Raw genomic sequence first — 22,609 nt, forward strand, 5'->3', positions numbered from 1 at the left:
AGAGAAGGGTTTTTAGGGCCCAGTTTCTGGACTAGGAGGGGTTCAGTGCTGTCTTATGGAAGATAGATGTTACATTGCGGTAGAATATTGCGGAAGAGGCTGAGGCGATACCAAGTGGGGTCTTCTGTAGAGAGTGCTGTGTAAGAGGAAACCAGTTGTGGAAAAGTGTCGTATCCCCAACCAGAGTACCATTCCTTGGTGACAGGTCTGTGTGGCATTTCTTTTGAGTTTTAACCCAGAGAACGGTCACCCATCCAGTACCCTCAGCCCTCATTCTTGTAATGATTGAAAGGAAAGGGGCTGTCTTCTGGTGCTGAGGGGAAGAGCAGCTGAGCAGGCCCTGGTGGCCTTAGGACAGTGGTTCTGTTCCTATTTGGCAGTCTCATGCCTCCTTCCTGGTGCACAGAAAGTGTCAGAGTCTCTAGTACAGCCCCATCTGTGCTGTGAGATGGCAGAGGGGATATCGATGATGAGACAACCCATCTTCTTAGTGCTAGCCTGAGGGAGCCCTGATCTGGACACTGAGATCTTTTGAGGGTAGCTGGCTGCTTGGTGGGATCGGTTGGGCATTGAGGGGAAAGGCTTTGATCTGAGCCAGCCCCCAGATTCCAGCCCTGGATCAAACGACTGTTGGCTTGCATATTGTTTGTCTGTTTTGGGGTGGGGGCGTGGGGGTCACTCCAGTAACCTCTGGTTATGGCCCAGATTCCAGTACCCCCTCCATCCTGTTTCCTCTTCCCAGGTCAGGTTCTTCTGGAGAGAGAGGAGGGGCACAGAGGTGGCTGGTTCCCAGATGCTGTAGACCCCCATGAACACCATGGCAGAAGCCAGATTCCAGACTCAGCAGAGAAGCAGCCAGGATGGTCGGGAGGTAGCGCTCCCATTCCCAGAACACTCTCTACCCTCCTGCCTCCCGTCCTGTGCCCCTCATTCCTGGAGCCCACCTCCCTCTGTCAAGGACTTTGAGCCCTCTCATCTCTCCCTGTGACCCTTTTCCAGACCAGCCTGTGGTCCTCAGGCTTTGGGATGAAGCTGGAGGCTGTCACCCCATTCTTGGGGAAATACCGCCCCTTTGTGGGTCGCTGCTGCCAGACCTGTACCCCTAAGAGCTGGGTAAGTGACGGTCAAGCCAGGCCCTACCTTGGGAAGCTTGGTTCTGGGAGCCACAGCTGCCTCAGCCCTGGGAAGCAGCTTCCTTTATTCTTCCAAGCCCAGCCCTTCCCTGCGCCCGTTGTCTTTCAGGGGAATGGGTGCGCTAGTGTTTGTTGGTTGTTGGTTTGGGCCTGGCTCCTGGCTTCTGCCTCCCAGGCCTGGGAGAGTTGGGTGGGGAGGTACAGAGGGATCTGAGATGCCAGAGGGCTGGGGTCTGAGCATGCCTGCACTCAGAGTGGAGGGCCTAGAGACACTGTCCACTCAGAGTCAGCGAGTACTTTGCACATGCTTGGGGGATCTCTGTACGTCCATGCTGTGTGCTGGTGCTGATGGGACTCAGTGTTCTTGTGGAGATCCAGGCTACATGTTCCCTGCTGTTGGTGAGAGAACTTCTCAGAAATGATATGCTACTCTCCAAGAGGGTGATTCTGTAGAGGATGCAGCCCTTTTCTTTTGACCATGGAGCCCTCTCTCCTAACTGAACTTCAGGATCTGAGGTCAGACATCTTTTGGGAACTGCAGTGCTATAATCCATCTCTCAGTAGACTGTATAGTCCATCAGGTAAAGACCGCAGAAGACAGAGCAGGAGCTTTCCTTTACCGGTTTGCAAAGGCCCCCCAAAGAAGGAAATGGCAACCCACTCCAGTATTCTTGCCTGGAGAAGCCCATGGACGGAGGAGCCTGGTGGGCTACAGTCCACAGGGTCGCAAAGAGTTGGACACGACTGAGCGACTTCACTTTAAAGGCCCCCCAAGGACTTGCTCTCTGCCCCTTTCCGGCAGGAGTCCCTCTTCCACAGAAGCATAATGGACCTCGGCTTCTGCAATGTGATCCTGGTGAAGGAGGACAACACCAGGTAGTCAGAGCTGGGGTTGGGGTGGGGTGGTGGGCAGGGCCCTTGGGTACAGGGCTGCTGGGGCCCTGCTTTGTGGTATCATTTTCTTCTTTCGATGGGACAAGAATGGACCGTACCCTCTGCTCCAAACCCACGGGTGGGGACAGGCAGGCTTGGAGTTTTCCTGCAGCTCCTTTTGGGAGCTTTCAAGCCCTGAACCTGTACCCTGTTTCCTGGGGAGAGGGTATAGGAATGGGCCACAGGTGGGCAGGTGCTTCCTATTCCTGCTTCACGATAAGCCAAGCTCAGGTGTTTCCAGTCCACGGGACTAGGATGTGATCCCTTCCTGATGGAATACCCTCAGTGGGCCCTAGTTCGGGGGCTCTCTGAGACATCTACCCCGTGCTGTGGGGTCTGTGCCCAGGTTTCGGGGCTGGCTGGTTCGGAGGCTCTGCTATTTCTTGTGGTCACTGGAGCAGCACATACCACCCTGCCAGGATGCCTCACAGAAGATCATGGAAAGCACTGGGTGAGGAGGCAGGGACTGGGATCTGGTTGGTACTTCTGGGATCCTTAAAGGGATGACAAAGGCTCTAGGCGGGGCTGGTTGAAAGGACTGGTTTCTAGAGTGTTAGTGTGGTCAGGGACCCTTTTTTAAAGATGGAGGGTGAAGACTGGAGGCTGGGGCTGAGGGGAGTGACCTTAGGCCTGCTTCAGCCTCACACCGCAACCACCACCCCTACCCCCCACCACAGGGTGCGGAACGTCATCTCAGGGAGGGCTCCAGGAGGGGCTGGGGAAGGCCCGGTGCCCAGCCACGTGAAGAAAGAGGTACAGCGCATCTTGGGCCACATCCAGGCCCCGCCCCGCCCCTTCCTGCTCAGGTAACTCTGCCGAAGGGCGCCCTGGGCTGGGGCCTCTGCCCTTGGGGAGAGAGCATTGACTGGACTTGGGGAAAGACTAGACTCCCCTCCTGGGGGAGCTGGGTGGTATATTTACCAGACAGCCTGAGGGAGCCCTGATCTGGACACTAAGACTTTTGAAAACAGCTGGCTCCTTCAGGGGACCAGTTGGGTAAGGGGGAGGGGCTTTTATCTGAGCCAGCTCCCAGATTCCAGTCCAGGTTCTCACCACTGCTGGCCTGCTGTTGTATCTGTCCTGAGAGGGTGGGGGCTTAGGGGGATCATCTCAGGAACCCCTGGTTGTGATCTGGACTTCAGTGCCTCCTCTATTCTTCCACCTTTCCCCAGGTCAGGCTCCTGTGGAGAGAGGAGATGGGTGGTCTCCCATCTTGTAGGCCTGCCCACTCACTCACACATACCTGCCACTGTCACACCTGCTTCCTCCCACATGTGTCCTGCACAGGTTGGAGCTCCTCTTAGATGCAGAGCAGGCTTCTGGGGAAATGGAGATGTGCACATGCTTGCAAGAAGGACAGAACAAGGGCTAGGATTGAGAATACCTGAAGGCGGGGAAGAGACCTGTAAGCCCGGGACAGAGGGGGAATCGAGCCAGCCTTGGGGAAGTGAGGATGTCAGGGAACAGTTCTGCCAGAGGGAACAGCATGAATTGTGGCTGCAGGAAAGGCCAGGTTTGCTCAAGAAGCTGATGTGGTTGGAAGCTGGCAAGTGAGGGAGTGAGTTGCTAGAAACAAAATCGAGAAGTAGAAGGGGGCAGATATGTAGAGCGAAGAAGTTTGGATTTGATTTGTAAATGCAGTGAAAACCAATGGAAAGATTTTAGACAGAGAATGACAACAAGATTAACTGAGGTCAAGAATAGAGAACAGGTCCTCTGAGGTCAAGAATAGAGAACAGGTCCTCTGGGGAGGCTGGTTGGTTAGTCCAGGTGAGATGATGGGGGATGGGGATGGCAGTAGAACTTGGGAAAATGGATTGAGAAACCAAAGTGAAATTAACAGGACTCACTGATGTATAGGAGGGTAGGAATGGGACCAGTGGAGGGAAAGGGGGCAGTTGCAGGTGAACTGGGTGTCTGGCTGAGCACCTGGTAATGTGGTTGGAGATGAGAAGACAGGCCTGGGGAGGAGTGAGTTTGGCCCACAAAAGGTGTTTTGGACATAAAAGTTTTCTGATAACTGACATACTGTGGAGACACTGAGGCAGCTGCTTATATATTAATATATGAGTCTGGAGCTCAAAAAACAGGTTGAGACCAAGAATGTGTATTTGCAGGTCTTTAGCACATAGATGATACTCCTCCAGGGAGGAGTGAGTCACTGAGGGAGAGAGTACAGCACATGTGAGGCTCAGCTGTCTTGAAAGTGCTGAAAGGTCAAGTGAACAGGAACAGGAAGTAGAGGTTGTTGGCGACCTTTGACCAGCCTTCCATGTGACCATTCTTTGGCTTTGTCAAGACTTCCAGTCCCTTGACCTGAGCACCTTAAACCAGCCACCAGCCCACCTTTCCTGCCCTCCAGGCCTAGCTTAGATTCCAGGGCTCCTGGTGACAAAAGTGTCCTTGGGAGGGAGTCACTGGGCGCAACCCAGTTGTGTTTGAGCCCAGCTACCTGCCTTCTCTGCATCTAAGCGGCCGAAAGTTGCTGGAGACACACGCAGTGGGTAGGCCTATTTCCTTTGTGATTCTCAGAGGTGCACACAGCGCTCTCCAAGGCTCTGCTCTAGACTGCTGCTTCTCTGACTGACTCACTGTGTGCTGCTCACGCTTCACGGAGAAACAGAAGCCGTCTGATGAGGACGTACCACGTGTCCTCCATATTTCCATGCTGCCTGCGTCTATGCTTCTGTCTGTCTAAAGCCAGTCCTCTTATCAGACTTCTGGACATCCCCTCCCCAGAGATTTTGCCCCTTCATTGTCCCCTTTTCTTCTTACATTACTAACCCTTCCCTTTTAGTTCACTTTCCCCAGCAGTTTGCAAAGACAAGGCTGGTTATGCCTAGAGGGAGTCTTGGTTCTCTGATCTCCTTTGGGATACATGGGGGCGCAGGCGTGCTCTGAGGCAACTGGCCCATGACGTCTTCCTAGGGAAGTATCAGCACCTTGCAGGTGTGGGCTCTGCTGTCAGGCCCACCTTCCAGTCCCAGCACCCCCACTTCTTAGCTTTCTCTCCTACCCAGCAGCTTCTACAACCACTCTGAACCTCACTTTCCTCTTCTGTAAAATGAGGACAGTAGTAGTGCCTGCTTTAGAGGAGTTCTGGGGGGCCCATACCTCAGACTGGGCACTGCTCTCCAGGCTGTTCAGCTGGGCACTGCTGCGGTTCCTGAACTGCCTCTTCCTGAACGTGCAGCTTTACAGGGGCCAGATGAAGATGGTCCACAAGGCCGCCCAGGCGGTAAGGCCCGCCCTCACGGGGACAGGAACAGGGCTAGGCCAAGCCCTGAGCCGGGACCAGTCCCGTCTGCTGGGTGGGAAAAATGCACTGCTCTTTGACGACCTTGTCTTCGTGTCTCACGGTCCTGCTCCCTAGAGGCTTCCTCTAACGGCTTTTCATCATGTCTTAACCATTACGTCAATGGATTACCTTAAAAGTTGTTGACAGAGCTCCTCCGCTTTTGGGAAATGTGCTCAGAGAAAGCCTGCTCAGCTGAACCCTCCCTCCCTCTGGGACTGCCCTGGGTCTGGAGGCACTGGGTTTCAGCTGCCTGCATCTTCAGGGCGGGGGTATGGCTTGGCACTTCCATCTGGCTCTCCTGGAGCAGGGTTCGCCGCTCGTCTTCCTCTCTACCCACAAGTCAGTCCTGGATGGCATCCTGCTGCCCTTTGTGCTGCTCTCCCAGGGCGTGGGCGTGCTCCGTGTGGCTTGGGACCCCCGCACCTGTTCCCCCACCCTCAGGTAAAAGGCTTATGCCCTTAGAGGTACAGCAGCAAGGTCCCCAGACTGGGATAGAGGTGTGGGGGGAGGGAAGGTGGTGTTGCTAACAGCTCCCCAGAGGGTCTCTTCCTGGCCCTCTGCTCTGAGCATTGTGCAGCCCAGCCTGTGGGGCTCAGAGGGTGGGTCAGCTGTGGGCTCTAGGGCCATGCCTGGCCTCAGGGTGTTGAGGCAGGACCCAGGCTGGCCCTGAGTCAGCCACGGCTCTCACTTGCCTCCTGCTTGGTCCCATCTCCTGAGCACCTTCCCTCCTCTGCCCTGTGCCCCACAGAGCTCTGCTGAAGAAACTCGGCGGGCTTTTTCTGCCCCCAGAGGCCAACCTCTCCCTGGACACCCCTGAGGGGGTTCTTGCAAGGGCTGTGGTCCACGCGGTGAGTGCTGCGCCCCTAGTGGTGGTTTATGGGGCTAGGCCAGGGAACAGGGGCCTTGGCTGTTCTGATTTTGACACCTGACTCCCTCCACCCACTTCCAGACTGTGGAGCAGCTGCTGGCCAGCAGGCAGCCCCTGCTCATCTTCCTGGAGGAGCCCCCTGGGGTTCGGGGGCCTCGGCTATCAGCCCTGGGCCTGTCCTGGCTGGGCCTGGTGGTGCAGGCGGTCCAGGCAGGCATCATCCCAGACGCTCTGCTTGTGCCAGTGGCTGTCACCTATGACTTGGTTCCAGAGGCATCCCATGATGCATGCCACGTAAGACCTTCCTGCCCTGGGTCCCCAAGTGGATACCATCTCCAGAGAGGAGGCACAGTGTTGTGTCCTGTGACTGAGGCCCCTCGGGGCTGGGCTTAATGGGGGAGTGCAAAGGAACCTCACCCCTGTGGTGGTTATCCTGTGGCACCCGCCGAGGCTGTAACAGTCATCCTCTCATCTCATTCTCAAAAGACCTTGCTGGGGAAGGATTTTTCCTGTTTCATAGACAAGAAAATGAGCCTGGAGAGGTCACGGTCATGTACCGGTTGGAACGGAAGGCCTGCACCAGGCCCGCCGGCTCCCTCAGTGCCTCCCTCCTTCCTGCAGGCTTTGGCCCCCCTGGGGCTGTGGACAGGCCTTCTGGCTGTTCTACGGAGCCTGCGACGCTGGGGCTGCAGCCGCCGAGTCTGTGTCCGTGTGCATCTGGCCCAGCCCTTCTCCCTGCAGGTGTGGGCCCTGTTGGGCAAGGCTGGGAGTACCTGTGGTCTGTCCTAGGGCTTCTGGCAGCCTGGCCTTCAGGCCACTGCAAGGATGGCCTGGCTCACTTCAGATGGGCTGTATGTAGGCTTCCAGGTGGGCCAGGGCAGACCACCTAAGAGCCTTATCCTGGGCAGGAATACACCATCAACGCCAGAAGCTGCTGGGGCAGCAGGCAGACCCTGGAGCAGCTGCTGCAGCCCATCGTGCTGGGCCAGTGGTAAGGGCAGAGGAATATGAGGGTCTTGGGCAAGGGAGGCAGCTCTAAGACCCCAGCTCGTGAGCTGGCACCCCCTCCTGTCCTGACCACAGACACGTCACCAGCCCCAGCCTTCCCTCCCCAGCTAATCTGTGTCCTCTCAGACCATCCAGGTGCCCCTGCCCCGCCTGTAAGCTGGGTGTGGGTTATGGCACACGGGCCTGGAAAGGACTGAGGGTACATGAGCCCCCCTTGCAGGGATGGAAACGCCCTCACCTTTATATTCAGAAGGCTCTGGGCGCCCCCGCGGTTGTCTTGACACTTGGTCCCCTCACCTGTGATCTGTGTCTCTCTCCTAGCACCGCTGTCCCTGACACTGAGAAGGAGCAGGAGTGGACACCTGTGACCGGGCCCCTTCTGGCCCTCAGGCAGGAGGACCAGCTGCTGGTCAGGAGGCTAAGCTGGCACGTCCTGAATGGTGAGGGGCCTCGGTCTGGCCTCGGGGGAGGCTCCTGAGCACCGTGTCCTCCCAGCTGGCCAGTGGGTCAGGGCCCTCTGTTCCGGGTGGGTTTCTGCATCTGCCCCCTCTCGTGGGCTCGTTGGGGCACATGAAGACTGGCGCCTGACCCTGCCCTTGCCCCCGAGGAGGGGGCAGCCAGGGGGACGTGGTGGAGCCACTAAGTGAGGGCACACTTTGAGGTGACACTGGCTGAACCGAATGACGTATGTCAGGGACTTAACAGGTACCTGGAACAGAGGGGCCCTTAATAGCATTGTCACCATCTTCTCAAGTGTCTATGCTGTGGCAGAGACTGTGGGCTGGTGGGTAGTAAGGGCTTTCCTGGTGGCTTAGATGGTAAAGAATCTTCCTGCAATACAGGAGACCTGGGTTAGATCCCTGGGTTGAGAAGATCCCCTAGAAAAGGAAATGGCAACCCACTCCAGTATTCTTGCCTGGAGAATCCCCATAGGCAGAAGAGCCTGGCGGGTTACTGTCCATGGAGCTGCAAAGAGTCAGACACGACTGAGTGACTAAGCACAGCACAGGCCTACAGGAGGCAGGGAGGGTCTCTGAGCCTCCAGCCTGGGTTGCGGCATATATTTGATAAATGTCAATTCTCCACCAGGGAGGGTGGCACGCGAGGCCCAGGCCTGCCGTGCCCTTCCCAGGATGGAGTGGTGTGGGAGTATGTGTGTGGCTGCTGGCAGGGAGGTGTTCTTGACTGGGAAGACTTGCCCAGTGATGGGGGGACGGAGCTGCTGGGCCTCGGCCCCTGACCAGCATCCCTGACCCCTGGCTCCAGCCAGCGTGGCGAGCTCCGCGGTGATGAGCACGGCCATCATGGCGACGCTGCTGCTGTTCAGGCACCAGAAGGTAGGGCCCGGGGTGCTCAGGGCTGGAGGGAGGAGCCACGGCCCTTGGCTAAGTCCCCCTCTGCCCACCCAGGGCGTCTTCCTGTCGCAGCTCCTGGGGGAGTTCTCCTGGCTGACAGAGGAGACGTTGCTGCGTGGCTTTGACGTGGGCTTCTCAGGGCAGCTGCGGTGCCTGCTGCAGCACACGCTGAGCCTGCTGCGGCCACACGTGGCCCTGCTGCGCATCCAGCAGGGGGACTTGCTGGTGGTTCCACGCCCTGGCCCAGGCCTCACGTCACTGGCACGCCTGAGCGCCGAGCTGCTGCCCGCCTTCCTGAGCGAGGCTGTGGGTGGTGAGTCCCCAGGGCTTGCAGTGGCTGGAATGCGCAGGGGTGAGGGGCATGGCGCGCCGCCTCATGTCTGCCTCCTCCTCCCCCAGCCTGTGCTGTGCGAGGGCTGCTGGCAGGCAGGGTGCCGCCCGAGGGCCCCTGGGAGCTGCAAGGCATCGAGCTGCTGAGCCAGAAGGAGCTGTACTGCCAGATCCTGCTGCTGCTGCACTTGCTGCCACAGGACCTGCTGCTACTGCAGGTGAGACCTCCCCCGCAGCCGACTCAGTCCTGCGCTTCACCTCCTGGACGGAGGGCCCTGCATGCCCGAGCCCTGTGGCGGCAGGTCTGGTCGGGCTGCGTCTCTGGGCCGCCCTGCCCAGCTGGCCTGAGGTCACATGGGTGCCTCTCTTCGCCCCTCAGCCCTGCCAGTCTTCCTACTGCTACTGTCAGGAGGTGCTGGACCGTCTCATCCAGTGTGGGCTCCTCGTGGCTGAGGAGGTAGGAAGGGGGCTGTGGACAGGAGCCCCTGCCTGGGCCCGGCTCCTCCTCCCCGCCGTGGGGTGGGGGAGGGCAGCTCCGGCCCCAGCTGAATAGATGCCTGGGTCCTGCCGCCACCACACTCCACCTTGGGGTCTGTCAACCACACCTGCACTGGACCTGTGCGTACCTGTACTGACGGGCTTCTGCATACCCCCTGCCCTCCACACCTCTTGTCCACAGGGGCTGTGGCCCTTGAGGGTAGGTGCTCATGTCCTCTCAGCAGCTGTCACCATCTCTCATGGCCTGGGGCATCCTCCTAGGCCCCCAGGTCTGCGTCTGGATGGCTATGTACCCCGTTGGGGGGGCCAGGACTGGACCTTGGCCAGCCTGACAGGGTCCCGTGGCTCTCCCGGCCCTCAGACCCCTGGCTCCCAGCCAGCCTGTGACACAGGGAGGCAGCGTCTGAGTGCAAAACTGCTGTGGAAGCTGAGCGGGGACTTCACCGACAGTGACAGTGACGACTTTGAGGAGGCTGAGGGCCGGTACTTCAGGGTGCGTTGGGAGAAGCCACTGGGGAGGGGGCCGTGGGGAGGCGGTGGGAGTCGCCCTCAGCCTGGCCTGTCCCCTTCCAGCTCAGCCAGCAGTCGCGCTGCCCCGACTTCTTTCTCTTCCTCTGCCGCCTGCTCAGCCCAGTGCTCAAGGCTTTTGCGCAGGCTGCCGCCTTCCTCCACCGGGGACAGCTCCCAGATACTGGTGAGCCCTGCACAGCGTGGCCATCCCAAGGAGAGGCTGAACACGGTGCGGGGTGAGCTCTGCCTGCAGGGGCCCAGGTCTCAGACTCTCTCCCTCGCAGAGTCCGGCTACGCGGAGCAGCTGTTCCAGTTCTTACAGGCCACAGCCCAGGAGGAAGGGCTCTTCGGTGAGTCCCAGCAGCCAGCCCGGGCCCTGGGCGGCAGGGGGAGGGTGGCTGGTGGCTGCTGCCCCCTAGTGGGCAGTGAGAGCCCAAGTTCGGGAGTGCCGGCTGCAGGGTGGAGGCCCTTGGGTCCAGCTTGAGTGCTCTCCTTGGGGTGTTCCTTCTTTAAAGAGAGGAGAAGCTGTGCCAGGGGACTGTCCCCACCTACAGCCCCCATTTCTCTTTCATCCAGAGTGTGCGGACCCAAATCTTGCCATCAGCGCCATCTGGACCTTCAGAGACTTGGGGGTGAGAGAGGCCAGTCTCCTCATCCTCCTGTCCCCCTGCCTCCCACCCCCATACCCTGATAGAGCTGCTGAGGGCAGCTGGCTGTACCCACTCGGGGATTTACCCAGGGTTTCCCAGGAATAGGCGTGCGGACAGTAGTTGGGGAAGGTAGGATAGTTTTCCTGCCCACCTCTGTCTCCCTGACCACTGGCTCTTCCTGCTCCCAGGTGGGGCATCAGGATGTTTGAGAGGCAGCATTTGACCGCAAGCACTAAGGCTCAAGGGGTCAGTTTTCCAGGGGAGGGGCCCAGCGCCCACGTGAGCACTCAGCGCCCTTCTCTGTGGCCCAGGTGCTGCAGCAGATGCCTGGCCCCACAGGCCCCGTGCTCCACCTGTCCCAGGCCTTTGCCAGCCGGGAGAGCCAGGAAAAGCTGGGACAGTTCATCCGGCAGTTCATCTGTAGCTAGAACTGTGGGGAGGAGCCCTTGCCAAGACTCTTCAGCCCTGGAACACAGCCCTGCCCTGGAGCAGAAAACTGATTAGCTGGACTGTCAGATCTTTGCGGTTTGACTGTGCCTTGCTTTCTGCATCCTTTGCTGCAATAAACTAGAGACTGGATGAGTCCTCGTTGCCCAGCCTCAGCACCGTGTGTTTGGTGTGATCACGTGTGTGTATCTGCCCTCCTTCCCCACTGTTTGAGAATGCCCTCTCACTCCTTGAAACACATCCTAAAGGAAGATGAAGTTTATTGAGGAGGTGAGCACCATCGCCTCCCCCTCTACCTGAAGAGAAGCCTCGGGGGCTGGCACTGGGCCTCTCGCCATGCTGGGCTCCGTGGGAACAAATGCCCCTTCTGCCTGCAGCAGCAGTCATCACACCACCTTGTTGACGATGACACCCAGGTCTTCAATCTCACACTGGACTTCATCGCCCTTCTGCAACAGAGTGGGCCGTGAGGCTGTCGGGCCTGAGGCGTGGCGCACACATACAGACTGGGTTTCTCGGGTCTGAGCCAACCCTGCCAGGCCTCTGCCTTTCCTCGCTCAGCCAACCTACCTTGAGGAAGACAGGAGGCTTCCTGAACATCCCCACTCCTGGGGGCGTCCCGGTCAGGATGATGTCCCCTGGGTAAAGAGTGACGAACCTACAGGCAGAAGGGCCAGGTGAGGTTAGGGGCTGAGGTGCCACAGCCTGGCATGGGGGCTCAGTAAAGCCCCCAGGTGGCTGTTTGGGGCCAGGCTCTATCCCACTTACCGAGAGACCCAGGCTATCAGCTCTTCTGTCTTAAACACCATCTGGTTGGTGTTGCTACTCTGCATCACTTCCCCATTCACTCGGCAGCAGATCTTCAGGTTGTGTGGATCTGAAATGCAAAAACAACACATTTGGGATTCTCCCTTCTGACCCTCAAAGCCCTCCTGACAATCAGGAAACGAAAGCACAGGGTGGTCTTGTAACTTGCCAGGTGAGAGGCTTGTCTGCTGGGCTCCCTGTGCCTGCTCCTGGCGCTCCCACCCTGGAGTCTGTGTGGACTCTGGCCTGCCCAGGCCTCCCTGTGCCCACCACCCAGCACAGTGCCCACCAGCGGTCAGTGGATGGGTTAATGAGGGAATGTTCCAGACTCAAGGGGCAGAGAACAGTGGCTGGGTTTTGCCTTAAAAACCAGATTCTATCTGCAGCAGAGGCTGACTGCGTGTTCCAAAGCAGCAGGGTAACAGCGTGAGCAGTAGTGACGACCCCTGCACCTGCCGGCTCACCTCTAACAGCGTCCTGCATCACCAGCACTTTCATCCTGACTTTCTGGTGGCTCACACGTCCACAGGCACGCCCCCAGGAACCCAGTTTACCTTCAGTGATGACTGACTGCAAGGGGCGCTGTGAGGCTGATTTTCACGGACAGGCCCCGCCCGGGTGGCCGTGCTGTCCCCCTCACCCCTGTCTTTTCTCCGGGCTCTCACTGTGCCCTTGCTGCTTGCAGCTGCGCTGCTGCCACTTGGTTGCACGCCGGCTGGGTGCGGCCCCGGGGGTTAGCGCCCACCTCCTTTATTAAAGAAAGGGCCGGGGGCTCGGGAACAGCTGTTCTCTGCGATGCTCCAAGGCCAGCCCTGCTTCCTTCCGACGTAAGGCCTCCCATATGGTGCAGCCAGAGGAAGCCTGATCCAGGCGTCAGGAGAGAGCCCTGGCCCCTGTACTGCATATGTCACGAGTGCGGAGTCCCCGCCTCTGCTGCTGTAGGCCTCTACGGTGAGGGGCGGGAGGGAGGCTGGTGGAGCACTCGGCCCAGGTGGAGAGATCCGCTCTAATCCAACAGTCAACCAGAGGGCAGCCGGGGATGGGGCCCTCGGCCGGCCACGCCCCTCACTCCCCTTCTGGAAAGCGGCTTTGCTGATGCATCCATGCAAGAGCAAGGAGAGGAGTCACCAAGCGGGCAGGAGGCACCTACCTGCCACACTGTCCTTGGTCACCAAGGCAGGGCCCAGAGGGCAGAAGGTGTCAAAGGTTTTCCCCAGCAGCCACTGCTTTCCATTGCGTTTCACCTGCCAGTCACGGGCACTCACGTCGTGTGCCACAGTGAAGCCAGCCACATGGGCCATGGCATCTGCAGCCTGTGGGGCAGGGGGTTTGGCCAGATGGGAGCTTAGCTCATGGTGACACCAAGCCCGGTCACAAAGGGTCTCAAAGCCTCGATCCCATGTTAGGGCTGCAGACAGCTGAGGTGGTGGTGGGTGAGGGGCAAGGCCATGTCAGGGGCGGGTAGCTGCCAACCACTCCCCAGTGCCAGGGTAGCTGGCCCTCCCCCTCACCTTGATGCGCTTGCCTCTCTTCCCAATGACCACGGCCAGCTCCACCTCCCAGTCCACCTCCTGCAGGGCGGGAAGGGGCAGTGAGCTGCCTGGCCCTGGGCTCCGCTATACCACTGAGGGGCTCCTGCCACAGGGCCAGGCCTCTTAACGGTGGGGTGGCTGCCGGCCCGAACGTGGGAGACCGCAGCCCTAGGGTAGGCCCCGCAGGGGAGGTGTCACGTGTGGACCACAGACTTCGGGCAGTGGAGGCAGCACCGCTGCAGGCAGGCAGAGTGACTCCAGGGACTGTGGAAGAGCAATGTTTTTCTGGGGAGGGAGTTTTACCAAAATCGCTCTTGATACTTCCAAAAAAGGATAAATACCGAATAACAATAGCTAACCCTACTTGTTTGCCAGGCACTATTCTAAGTGCTTTAATGCACTAACTCACTTAAATAATAACAAGATCAACATGCCAAAATAAATGTGCGCCAAAGTCTTGAATAAGCAGTTTACAAAAATATATACACACGACCACAAAAAGGAAAACATGCTCAGCTCGTTCCATAATTAGCAAAGTGCAAATATAAACTAGATACAAGTTAGCCGTGCAAATTGACTATTCTAACAGTAACAACCATGAACACAAAAAAGAACTGGATTTCTTGGGGAAAGGGCCAAGTCCCTGTTGGTGACGAGAGTAGGAGACAAGCCTGGAACTGCTTGACCATAGGAAGGAAGTGCTCAGAGAGTGACGCGGGTGGGGGCCATCCGGAAGCCTCCCCCTAACCAAATTGAGATCCTCTGAGTGTCAGAAACAATGTAAATGATGGACTAGGGACTATGACATATTGGATAAAAGTAAAAATCAGGAATTTACAGTGATAAAGGGACAGGGGTAAAACAAAAAACCAAGCAGTGTTTCTCCACAGAATACTAGCTAATCAAAGTAGAAGGCATGACAGAGGAAAAAAGTCAGCTTTTTCTAACCCTTACTGCAGTAATGGGTTCAGGGAAGGATGACCAGATGATCCCTGGAAGAGAACTTGTGGGGCAAATAAGATAGTCACGTGGTTTCAGTGACTCCTATGCAGACTGTTTACTCGTTTCCATAGTGAAATGTACCTTTACCATGGAGAGGTCATGTGAGCATCAAGGAAACGAAGGACCAGCTGACACTGGATGTGATACAAGTGCGCACCTGCTGCTACAGACAATGTCAGGGTCCCTCCCCATCCCCCAGCTCATCTACCGCAACCTAAACCCCAGTGTGATGGTATGAGAGATGATTAGGTCATGATGGCAGAGCCCCCATGAAGAGGCTAGTGCCCTTATAAAAAGAGATGTTAGAGAGCTCACTCCAAGGACACAGTGAAGAGGCAGTCATCTGTGGACCAGAAAGTGGGTCCTAATCTATTGGTACCTTGATCTTGGATTTCCCAGCCTCTAGAATTTCAGGAACTCAATGTCTTGTTTTATAAGTCATCCATTCTGCAGTATTTTGTGACAGCAGCCTGAGCAGATTAACCTGTGTAGAACTTGACAAAAATGTTTAACCTGAATCTAATCATGATGGACCAACCAGACAAATCCAGAGTGTGAGACATGCTATGAGACAATGTGCCTGATTTCTTCAAAAAGTCTGTCATGACAGATAAAAAAGGTAGGGAGAAAAACTGCTTGAGATCAGGGGTCAGCAAGCTGTGGCCCACAGGCCTAATCCTTGCTTGTTTGCTGTCTCTGTTCCTGTAAATAAAGTTTTTCTGGGACACAGTCATGTTCCTTCATGGACCAGCCAGGCTGCTTTCACACAACAGTGGCAAAGCTGAACTGTTACTACAGACACTACTTGCTGCTCAAAGCCTAACACTTACTGTTAACTGGCCCTTTGAGAAAAAGTCTGTGAATCCCTGTTCTGGACAAAAGGCACTAAGAGATATAACCCAGTACAACGTGTGACCCTGATTGATCCTGGACCAACACCAAAAAACAAAATAGGACCCAAATTAAAAGTCACCTTTGGAGGCAACTGCTAATATTCCCAATTGGACTGGTTAATATTAACTTAGATATGGTTAATATTAACTTTCTTAGTTGTGCTAATGGTATTATGGTCATGTAGGACATTGTCCTTATTTTCAGGAGATGTATGCTGAAGTTTTTATGAGTGAACTTTTTTTTTTTGCTGACAAAGCAACAGACTTTCCCAGGAAGGGGCACCTGGGTGGAGAGCAGGAGGGTAAGGAAACCCAGAGGAGGACTGCTCTCCTACATGACTTGCAATTATGAGTGAACTGTCTTAATGTCTATAATTTACTTTGTAAAGTTCTTTCTACTAACCCCCCTTAAAAAAGTGTGTGTGCGCCTGTGGGACATGAGGGAAGGAAAGGAAGTTGAGACGTGGGAAAACAGGGCGGGGAGGGAGGGAGGGAGAGAGGGAGAGAAGAGCAAATACAGCAAAATGTACACTGTGAATCCAGGTAAAGACGCTGGGTAGTCACTGCATTTTTCCCCCCAACTTTTCTATAATTTTCAAAGTATTTCTAAACTAAAAATTTTAAAGTACTAGTAAGGGTACATACACTGCTCGTGGATATGTAAACTGCTTTTGCAGCCGAAGGTCACTCTGGCTAATTTTTGAAACCCTGCCTATACCCTGATAAAGACATTCACATTCTAAGAGTTAATTTAAAGGAAATAATCACACATTCATGGATGGGCAAAGTATCTTCTATAAGGATATTCACTGCAACATTATAAAAGCTAAAAACTGCAAACAACCTATTTAGCAATATGAGGACTACTGAATAAATTATGGCCACTGATTCAACAGAAAACTAAGCAGTAACCTAAAAAACGTCAGGGAAGAATATTTAATGGCATGAAAACTGTTCTTGATATAGAGAGCTTAAGTAAATGGTAGGCACATGTACAGTATAAACAGAAACAGGAATAGAAAAACCCTGGGAATTATATGTGGAATCTAAAAAGAAGTGATACAAATGAACTTACAAAACAGACTCACTGGCTAGAATGAACTTATGGTTGCTGGGGCAGGGGGGAAGGGATAGCTAGGGAGTTTGGGATGAACATGTGCACACTGCTGTATTTAAAATGGATAACCAACAAGGTTGGACCTTTTGTATAGCACATGGAACTCTGTTCAATGTCATGTGGCAGCCTGGATGGGAGGGGCGTTTGGAAGAGAATGGATACATGTATATATATGGCTGAGTCCCTCTGCTGTTCATCTGAAACTATCACAACATGGTTCATTGGCTATTCCCCCAAAACAAGTTCAAAAGGAAAAAAAAATTCTGGGAAGACATACAGTAGAACATGAATGTTGCAAGCCCTGCACAGTGGGGACATGTGTAGCTTTTCATTTCTTTATGTATTTATGTACTTTTGAAATTTGAAAATTATGAAATTTATGTAATTTCTTTACATATTTTATTTATTTTCTATGAAGCAAGTATATTACTTTTATAATCAAACAGAAAAACAATTAATGTCTTTTGTTCCCCCAGGAGCTGTCTTATCACTGTATAATACCCTGGAGTTTCTGTTTAATGCACTACTGAGCAACAGGTGGTTCCCTTAGGCGGGACGCTGAGCACCTGTGTGATGGGCCCCAGTGCCTGGGGTGGGGGAATGGGGGGTAGGCACCCACCTGGCTCTCGGGCGGAAGGATGATGTCATCGTAGGGCCCCACGATGGCGCTAGCGAACTTGCTGAAGATGATGGGCTCCTTGGGCACAGGCACGTTCTGTTCTCTGCAGTGGTCCGCATAGTTCATGCCCACGCACACCACCTTGTCTGGCCGAGTGACTGGGGCCAGGAGCGTCACCTCTGCCCGTGGGAGGACTGGCAAGTGGGTGGCCAGTGCTCTGCAAAGACCAGAACAGGAGAGGGGCCTGCTGGGGAGACCCTGCAGCTGCTACCAAGCTTTGCTTTTTAAAACATACTTTCTAGAGCAACCATCAGAGTCAGCATTGAAAATCAAGCCCAGCTATTGCCCCTTGATATGAGAGTACTGTTTATGTTCATCCAGTGTTGACTTCCTCTCCCCCATTAGGTAATATGGGCTTTCTCAGGTGGCCCAGTGGTAAAGAATCCACCTGCCAATGCAGGAGATGAGGGTTCAGTCCCTGGGTTGGGAAGGTCCCCTGGAGAAGGGAATGGTAACCCACTCCAGTATTCTTGCCTAGAGAATCCCATGGTCAGAGGGGCCTGGCGACCTACAGTTTGTGGGGTCACAAAGAGTCTGATACTACTTAGCGACTAAACAACAACATAATACGGAATTACATAATTCAGAAATACAAAATAATTTCCATGTAAGTGAATTCAAAGGGTGCAAATGGGGATAAAAGAAAGCTCTGTCTTCCTCCCCTTCTCCTAGGCACCCCACTCCCTCCCCACAGACAAGTGCTATGACCTGGATAGATCTTCACAGTCACTCTGTGTAATCTCTTCTCCCATCTTTTTTATGCCAATGACAGCACGTTATATATACGCCTTTTAAAAAATATGTATTTTAGAGATCTTAACATATAAAGTCTATTAGCTTCCTCTTTTTTGTATGGTTGTATATTACTGCACAGTAGATGCACCCAATTCTCTAATAAGGGACATGGAAGGAGTTTCTAATCTTGCAAGAATATGAAAGTAGGGGGAAAATACCGTTACCAACACTGTGTGTTGTCAAACATCTGTATTTATATCAGCTTAACAGGTGAAAATGATGTCTCAGAGTGGTTTTTAATTTACTGTGTGTCAGCATCTTTAGACCAGATACCATAGGGCTCCTGGGTTCAGGGAGGCACCTACCTAATCCAACTCAAACCCAAGAACCATCTTTAAGAACATCTTTGCAGTCCTCTCCCCTCTTAGGATCTCAGGTTCCAGCCCCTCAGGCAAGCAGGCCTTAACCCCCTAGGGAAGGCAGTCGGACAGAGTAGAATCCTGGCCCCCTCACCAAGTGTGTGGCCCAGGGAAGGTCAGTCATCCTCCCTGGGGCACCCCCTGTAAACTGAGCCTACTGTCACACAAGACTCCTAAGGCTCTTTGTTCAGAGAAAGGAAGCCTGCATTACCCTGATCCCTTGCAAAAGAACTACCCTGGTTCTGTTTCCCAGGGCAGGGTTTGGGTGGTGAGGCGGGAGGGGAAAATGGGGCAGCTAGGGCAGGGCCATGCTGCCTGCTGACTTACCTTTTCACCACTGACAGAGTGGCTTCTCCCTGCTCCAGGAACTCCACCATCGTCCTGGGCAGTGTGGGCTCAAAGGCGTTGAGGTTGATGACACCCCCGCCATTCCCCGACTCCAGGCCCAGATGGGGTCCCGTTAGGTGGGGTGCCTGGAACTGCACCAATCTCATATCTCTGGAGGGCTGAAAGGGCCACCTCTGCACCTGCAGCACAGTCGTGAGCAACCTCCTTCCACCAGACCCCAGCATCAGCTCCTATGGGGAGAAAGTGGGTCCCGAGGACAGAGGGCCTGAAACCATCGCTGGGGTTCCCAAAGCTCCTCGAGCTGCAGCCCAAGGCTTTTTGCCCCATTGGCCTTTCCTGGCACACGGCATGGGAAGCGGTCCAGATTTTAAGTTATTTCACCACGTATATAAGGTCAAGTTTTGCTCAATTCTATGCCTCTAATGAAACACTGAGACAGTGAAGGACCGGGAAGCCTGGCATGCTGCAGCTCATGGGGTCTCAGAGTCAGACACGACTTAGCAACTGAACAACGACAATGAAACACTTCTAGAGAAGCAACTACTTCATGCCAGCCACTGAGCTAGGTCCCATCTTCCTTCAACCGGTGCTTCCTGACAGCTTGGGCTGTACCTGCACCACTGAGGCACTGGGCAAACGATGCAGGCCAGACACGCTCAGCCCTGCTGTCCTGCCTGCAGGGAAGACTGATGTTAACAACTGATGTGGTTAAGTAGGGTTCAGTCACTGAGACCATTGCTGGGAAGATTCGGAGAAGGCAGTGGCACCCCACTCCAGTACTCTTGCCTGGAAAATCTCATGGACAGAGGAGCCTGGTAGGCTGCAGTCCATGGGGTCACGAACAGTCGGACGAGACTGAGCGACTTCACTTTCACTTTTCACTTTCATGCATTGGAGAAGGAAATGGCAACCCACTCCAGTGTTCTTGCCTGGAGAATTCCAGGAATGGCGGAGCCTGGTGGGCAGCCGTCTATGGGGTCGCACAGAGTCGGACACGACTTAGCAGCAGCAGCAACAGCAGCTGGGAAGATTGAGGGCCCTGCCTTTGTCGAGTTTCTTAAGGAAGTGTGGGCTAGGCTAAGATGAACAGGACTAGGAATTCATTAAATGAAACAGGCTCCACTCAAAGACAAGTTGACAGAAGTCATTTTTTTAAATGCCAATTTGATCCTGTTACCCTCCTATGTGGGCTTCCCAGATGGTGCTATGGTAAAGAACCCGCCTGCCAATGCAGGAGATGCAAGAGACACAGGTTTGATTCCTGAGTCAGGAAAATCCCCTAGAATAGGAAATAGCAACCCGCTTCAGTATTCTTGCCTGGGAAATCCCATGGCCAGAGGAGCCTGGCAGGCTACAGTCCCGGGGGTCACAAAGAGCTGGATATGACTGAGCAACTAAGCATGCACGCATGGGCGAGAGCACAGGCTGCCTGGGGAGACGCTGCAGAGGGTTCAGGGCTAAGCCTGACGGGGGCGCTCTCCTCTCTGGGTTTCTGGGCCATGACTGTCTCTCTCACTACTGGGTGCACGGCGCCTAGTACTGTGCCTGCCACACAGCAGGCTCTCAGCTAGTCTCAGCTGAAAGAAGGAATGTCGGAGCAGGGGCTTGACTTTTCACTACTTGGGAAAGCTTGGTGATCATTGATCTCAAGAGGAGGTGCTATCCCTCCTCAAATCACTGACAAAGTATCAACAAGGCTCAGGTCCCATCTTGAGTTCGAGGCTCCACTCAAAGACAAAACCCATTCTCTTCTTTTTTTGTTTCTAAGTCTGGCCTCAGTTCCAAAAGTCCCTCCTCTTCATGGTTCCTTGCTTTTAAAAGTAGCCCTTTATGCTCGGGCTTCCCAGGTGGTGCCCGAGTCAAGAACCCACCTGCAAATGCAGGGGGCGAAAGAGACATGGGTTCAGTCCCTGGGTCAGCAAGATCTCCTGGAGGAAGGCATGGCAACCCACTCCAGCATTCTTGCCTGGAGAATCCTATGGACAGAGGAGCCTGGTGGGCTACAGCCCATGGGGTCACAAAGAGTCAGATACAACTGAAGCGATTTAGCATGCATTATGCTCAGGCACTTGGAGGTAATCCCAGACTCCTGGTTCTCCGATGGTTCCATCTGCCTTGATAAGTTAAAGACTGATTCGATCCAGATCACTTCTGGTTGCTCACTGTGCTGGCTGAGGAGTTTAACCAGAAAACCAGGAGTTTAAAACCTCCTACCTTCCTACCTTACACAAGCACCAACCATGCCACGGGCAAGGGCTGTTCAAGCTACAGTGTTAGCACTCAGATACTTCACACACTAAGATTAAACAGATCCCACTGAATGCCAGGTCTTACCTTGGGTGCTTTACCTGCAATGTCTGATTTAATTCTCCTGACAACTGTGGAAGGTAGGGTCTGTTGGTCCCATTTCACAGATAAAAAGTCTACAGTAAAGTGCTGGGACTTGAATCCAGGTCCAGGCGACACTGGAGTTCTTGATTTGGGTTAACGTGTCCTGGTGTCCTCAGGGTGTTAAGCGTGGGACACTTTAGCCCAGGGGTATTGATGAGAAATAGGAACCTTCAACAGGAGATTTGGAGGCTCAGGGACTCCCTGCAAGCCGTCAGCCATGCTCCGGGAAATTTGATCTGCTGGCTACTAGAGGGCTGGTTACCTGCTCTCCCAGATAACCACAGGCTGACCTTCCCACGTGACAGACCCTTGCAGGTTCTTATTTCGTCCTATAGCAATCCCTCCAGGCAGAGCGCCTCATTTCACAGAAGGGGAGTTGAGGCTTAAGGTGAAGTCACCAGCCACGGCACCTGAAAGTGGCCCCGCTGCTTCTGCGGGAATCAGCGAGCTACAGTGCCTGAGCTCAATCCAGCTCCGGAAAAGGGTCCTTAAGCAAAAAGGCTGGGACCTGGGGCGGCGCAGGTGTCATAAGCCTGCGAGACGAAGGTTTGCGCCCGGGATCGCGTGCCACTATCCACTCGTCTGCGCCCCTGTGTGGCTCCCCTGCACTCGGTGGGCGCTCAGAAGGGCCCGCCCATCCCGTGAGAGTGGTCGGAGAGGCGGGGCAGCAGCGTTCAGTCCTGTCCATCCCGGGAGGCCAGGAGGGAGGCGGAGGCCCGGCGCGCCCCGCCATCTGGCCCAGATCTAACCTACCTGGCGCTCTTCGCTGTCGGGGTAGGACTCGCGGGCCCGAGACCACGATCACCCGGCGGCTGAGCGCAGGTACTGAGCTTGAGAGACAGCTACCAGCCTAGAGTTCTAACAAGGGGGTGAGCCGAGGGGCTCCCCTAAATAAGACGTCAGCGGAGGCGGGCGCGCGCTCTTGACGTCACGGGGACAACGGCCAATAGTAGGGCGTCTAGTTCGGTGCCGGAAGCACGTTGCGGAGGGGGCGGGCCCAGCGCTGAAGGGTAGTTGGTCTCTTAGTTGACGGTGCAGGCCTGCTGGCTCAGACTCTACGCCGGGCACATTTCCGGAGGCACTCGCTCTCGGGACGCCTTGCGCTTGCACGAACTTGAAAGTGGGTGCTTCCTGAGATTTTGCTCCCTGGGCCCGCCTGAGGCCCTGTATCGGGACCAGGCCCTGTTCTGATCTTTGAGCAAAACGCGGTGGAGACCAAATTATGGCGCGCTGGTTGACAAAGACAAGCATTTCCATTGTGCCAGGTCTGTGAAGAGAGGAGGGATGTTTGTACCCATTTTACATCTGGGCAACCTGAGGCCGGAAGTGTTTTACTCAAGATGTCATATTGACCCCAAGTGCAGCCTTTTTACAGCCCTGCCTTCGTATGGGCTGCACAAAGGGTAGTGGGAGGCAATAACCTCCGTGATTAGAAAACAGGTATTCTAGTGGAGAGGTGGTTTAATTAAACAATCTTACTTTCCAGGCCTCTGAAATATGAAGACATAGGAGGAGGTCTGGGCTAGAGTCCCAACACTTAATCAAGGAGCAGACCATCAAGGGTTTTATTTGCCCTAGGAAGGAGTTTGAGCCTTAGCTAATCTCACAGGAGGCCACTGGAATGTCCTCAGAGGGAGTGGGTTGCATTTGAGAAGT

General features: G+C 54.8%; 2 protein-coding genes across 6 annotated transcripts; one reads left to right on the forward strand and one right to left on the reverse strand.

Moving 5' to 3' along the window:
- The first annotated feature begins 808 nt into the window (after window positions 1-808).
- GPAT2 (glycerol-3-phosphate acyltransferase 2, mitochondrial) lies at window positions 809-11,086 on the forward strand. Of its 4 annotated transcripts, none has more exons than XM_065927456.1 (21): window positions 809-871; window positions 1,000-1,113; window positions 1,936-2,009; window positions 2,413-2,517; window positions 2,744-2,872; window positions 5,205-5,304; window positions 5,672-5,805; window positions 6,113-6,212; window positions 6,314-6,526; window positions 6,854-6,973; window positions 7,141-7,223; window positions 7,562-7,680; window positions 8,507-8,577; window positions 8,650-8,908; window positions 8,995-9,143; window positions 9,305-9,382; window positions 9,785-9,916; window positions 9,997-10,117; window positions 10,218-10,283; window positions 10,510-10,565; window positions 10,895-11,086. In XM_065927456.1, the coding sequence occupies exons 1-21, from the start codon at window positions 809-811 to the stop codon at window positions 11,009-11,011; spliced, it is 2,403 nt and encodes an 800-aa protein (XP_065783528.1). In that variant the 3' UTR covers window positions 11,012-11,086. The 4 variants fall into 4 exon arrangements, with proteins under 4 accessions (XP_065783528.1, XP_065783529.1, XP_065783530.1 ...); XM_065927457.1 differs by having other exon boundaries at window positions 8,668-8,908; XM_065927458.1 differs by lacking the exon at window positions 6,314-6,526.
- Window positions 11,087-11,273: 187 nt separating this feature from the next.
- Window positions 11,274-21,859, reverse strand: LOC136163035 (fumarylacetoacetate hydrolase domain-containing protein 2). 2 transcript variants are annotated; one of them, XM_065927460.1, is made up of 8 exons: window positions 21,707-21,859; window positions 18,542-18,792; window positions 17,001-17,217; window positions 13,349-13,408; window positions 12,988-13,150; window positions 11,799-11,907; window positions 11,601-11,688; window positions 11,274-11,479 (listed from the first exon to the last, which is right to left on the reverse strand). In XM_065927460.1, the coding sequence occupies exons 2-8, from the start codon at window positions 18,784-18,786 to the stop codon at window positions 11,417-11,419; spliced, it is 945 nt and encodes a 314-aa protein (XP_065783532.1). In that variant the 5' UTR covers window positions 18,787-18,792; window positions 21,707-21,859; the 3' UTR covers window positions 11,274-11,416. The 2 variants fall into 2 exon arrangements, with proteins under 2 accessions (XP_065783532.1, XP_065783533.1); XM_065927461.1 differs by lacking the exon at window positions 21,707-21,859 and adding an exon at window positions 20,897-20,917.
- Between the last annotated feature and the right edge of the window lie 750 nt (window positions 21,860-22,609).

Source organism: Muntiacus reevesi, chromosome 3 (assembly GCF_963930625.1).
Source record: "Muntiacus reevesi chromosome 3, mMunRee1.1, whole genome shotgun sequence".
Classification (NCBI taxonomy): domain Eukaryota; kingdom Metazoa; phylum Chordata; class Mammalia; order Artiodactyla; family Cervidae; genus Muntiacus; species Muntiacus reevesi.

Excerpts from the sequence above, each read along its gene's own strand:
- GPAT2 (XM_065927456.1), top strand. The coding sequence starts at position 809 with ATGAACACCATGGCAGAAGCCAGATTCCAGACTCAGCAGAGAAGCAGC. Across the intron at positions 2,010-2,412 it reads GTGAAGGAGGACAACACCAG|GTTTCGGGGCTGGCTGGTTC; the intron begins GTAGTCAGAGCT and ends GTCTGTGCCCAG. Across the intron at positions 2,873-5,204 it reads CCCCGCCCCTTCCTGCTCAG|GCTGTTCAGCTGGGCACTGC; the intron begins GTAACTCTGCCG and ends ACTGCTCTCCAG.
- LOC136163035 (XM_065927460.1), bottom strand. The coding sequence starts at position 18,786 with ATGCTGGGGTCTGGTGGAAGGAGGTTGCTCACGACTGTGCTGCAGGTG. Across the intron at positions 17,218-18,541 it reads ACTCTGTCAGTGGTGAAAAG|AGCACTGGCCACCCACTTGC; the intron begins GTAAGTCAGCAG and ends TGGTCTTTGCAG. Across the intron at positions 13,409-17,000 it reads TCCTTCCGCCCGAGAGCCAG|GAGGTGGACTGGGAGGTGGA; the intron begins GTGGGTGCCTAC and ends CCCGCCCTGCAG.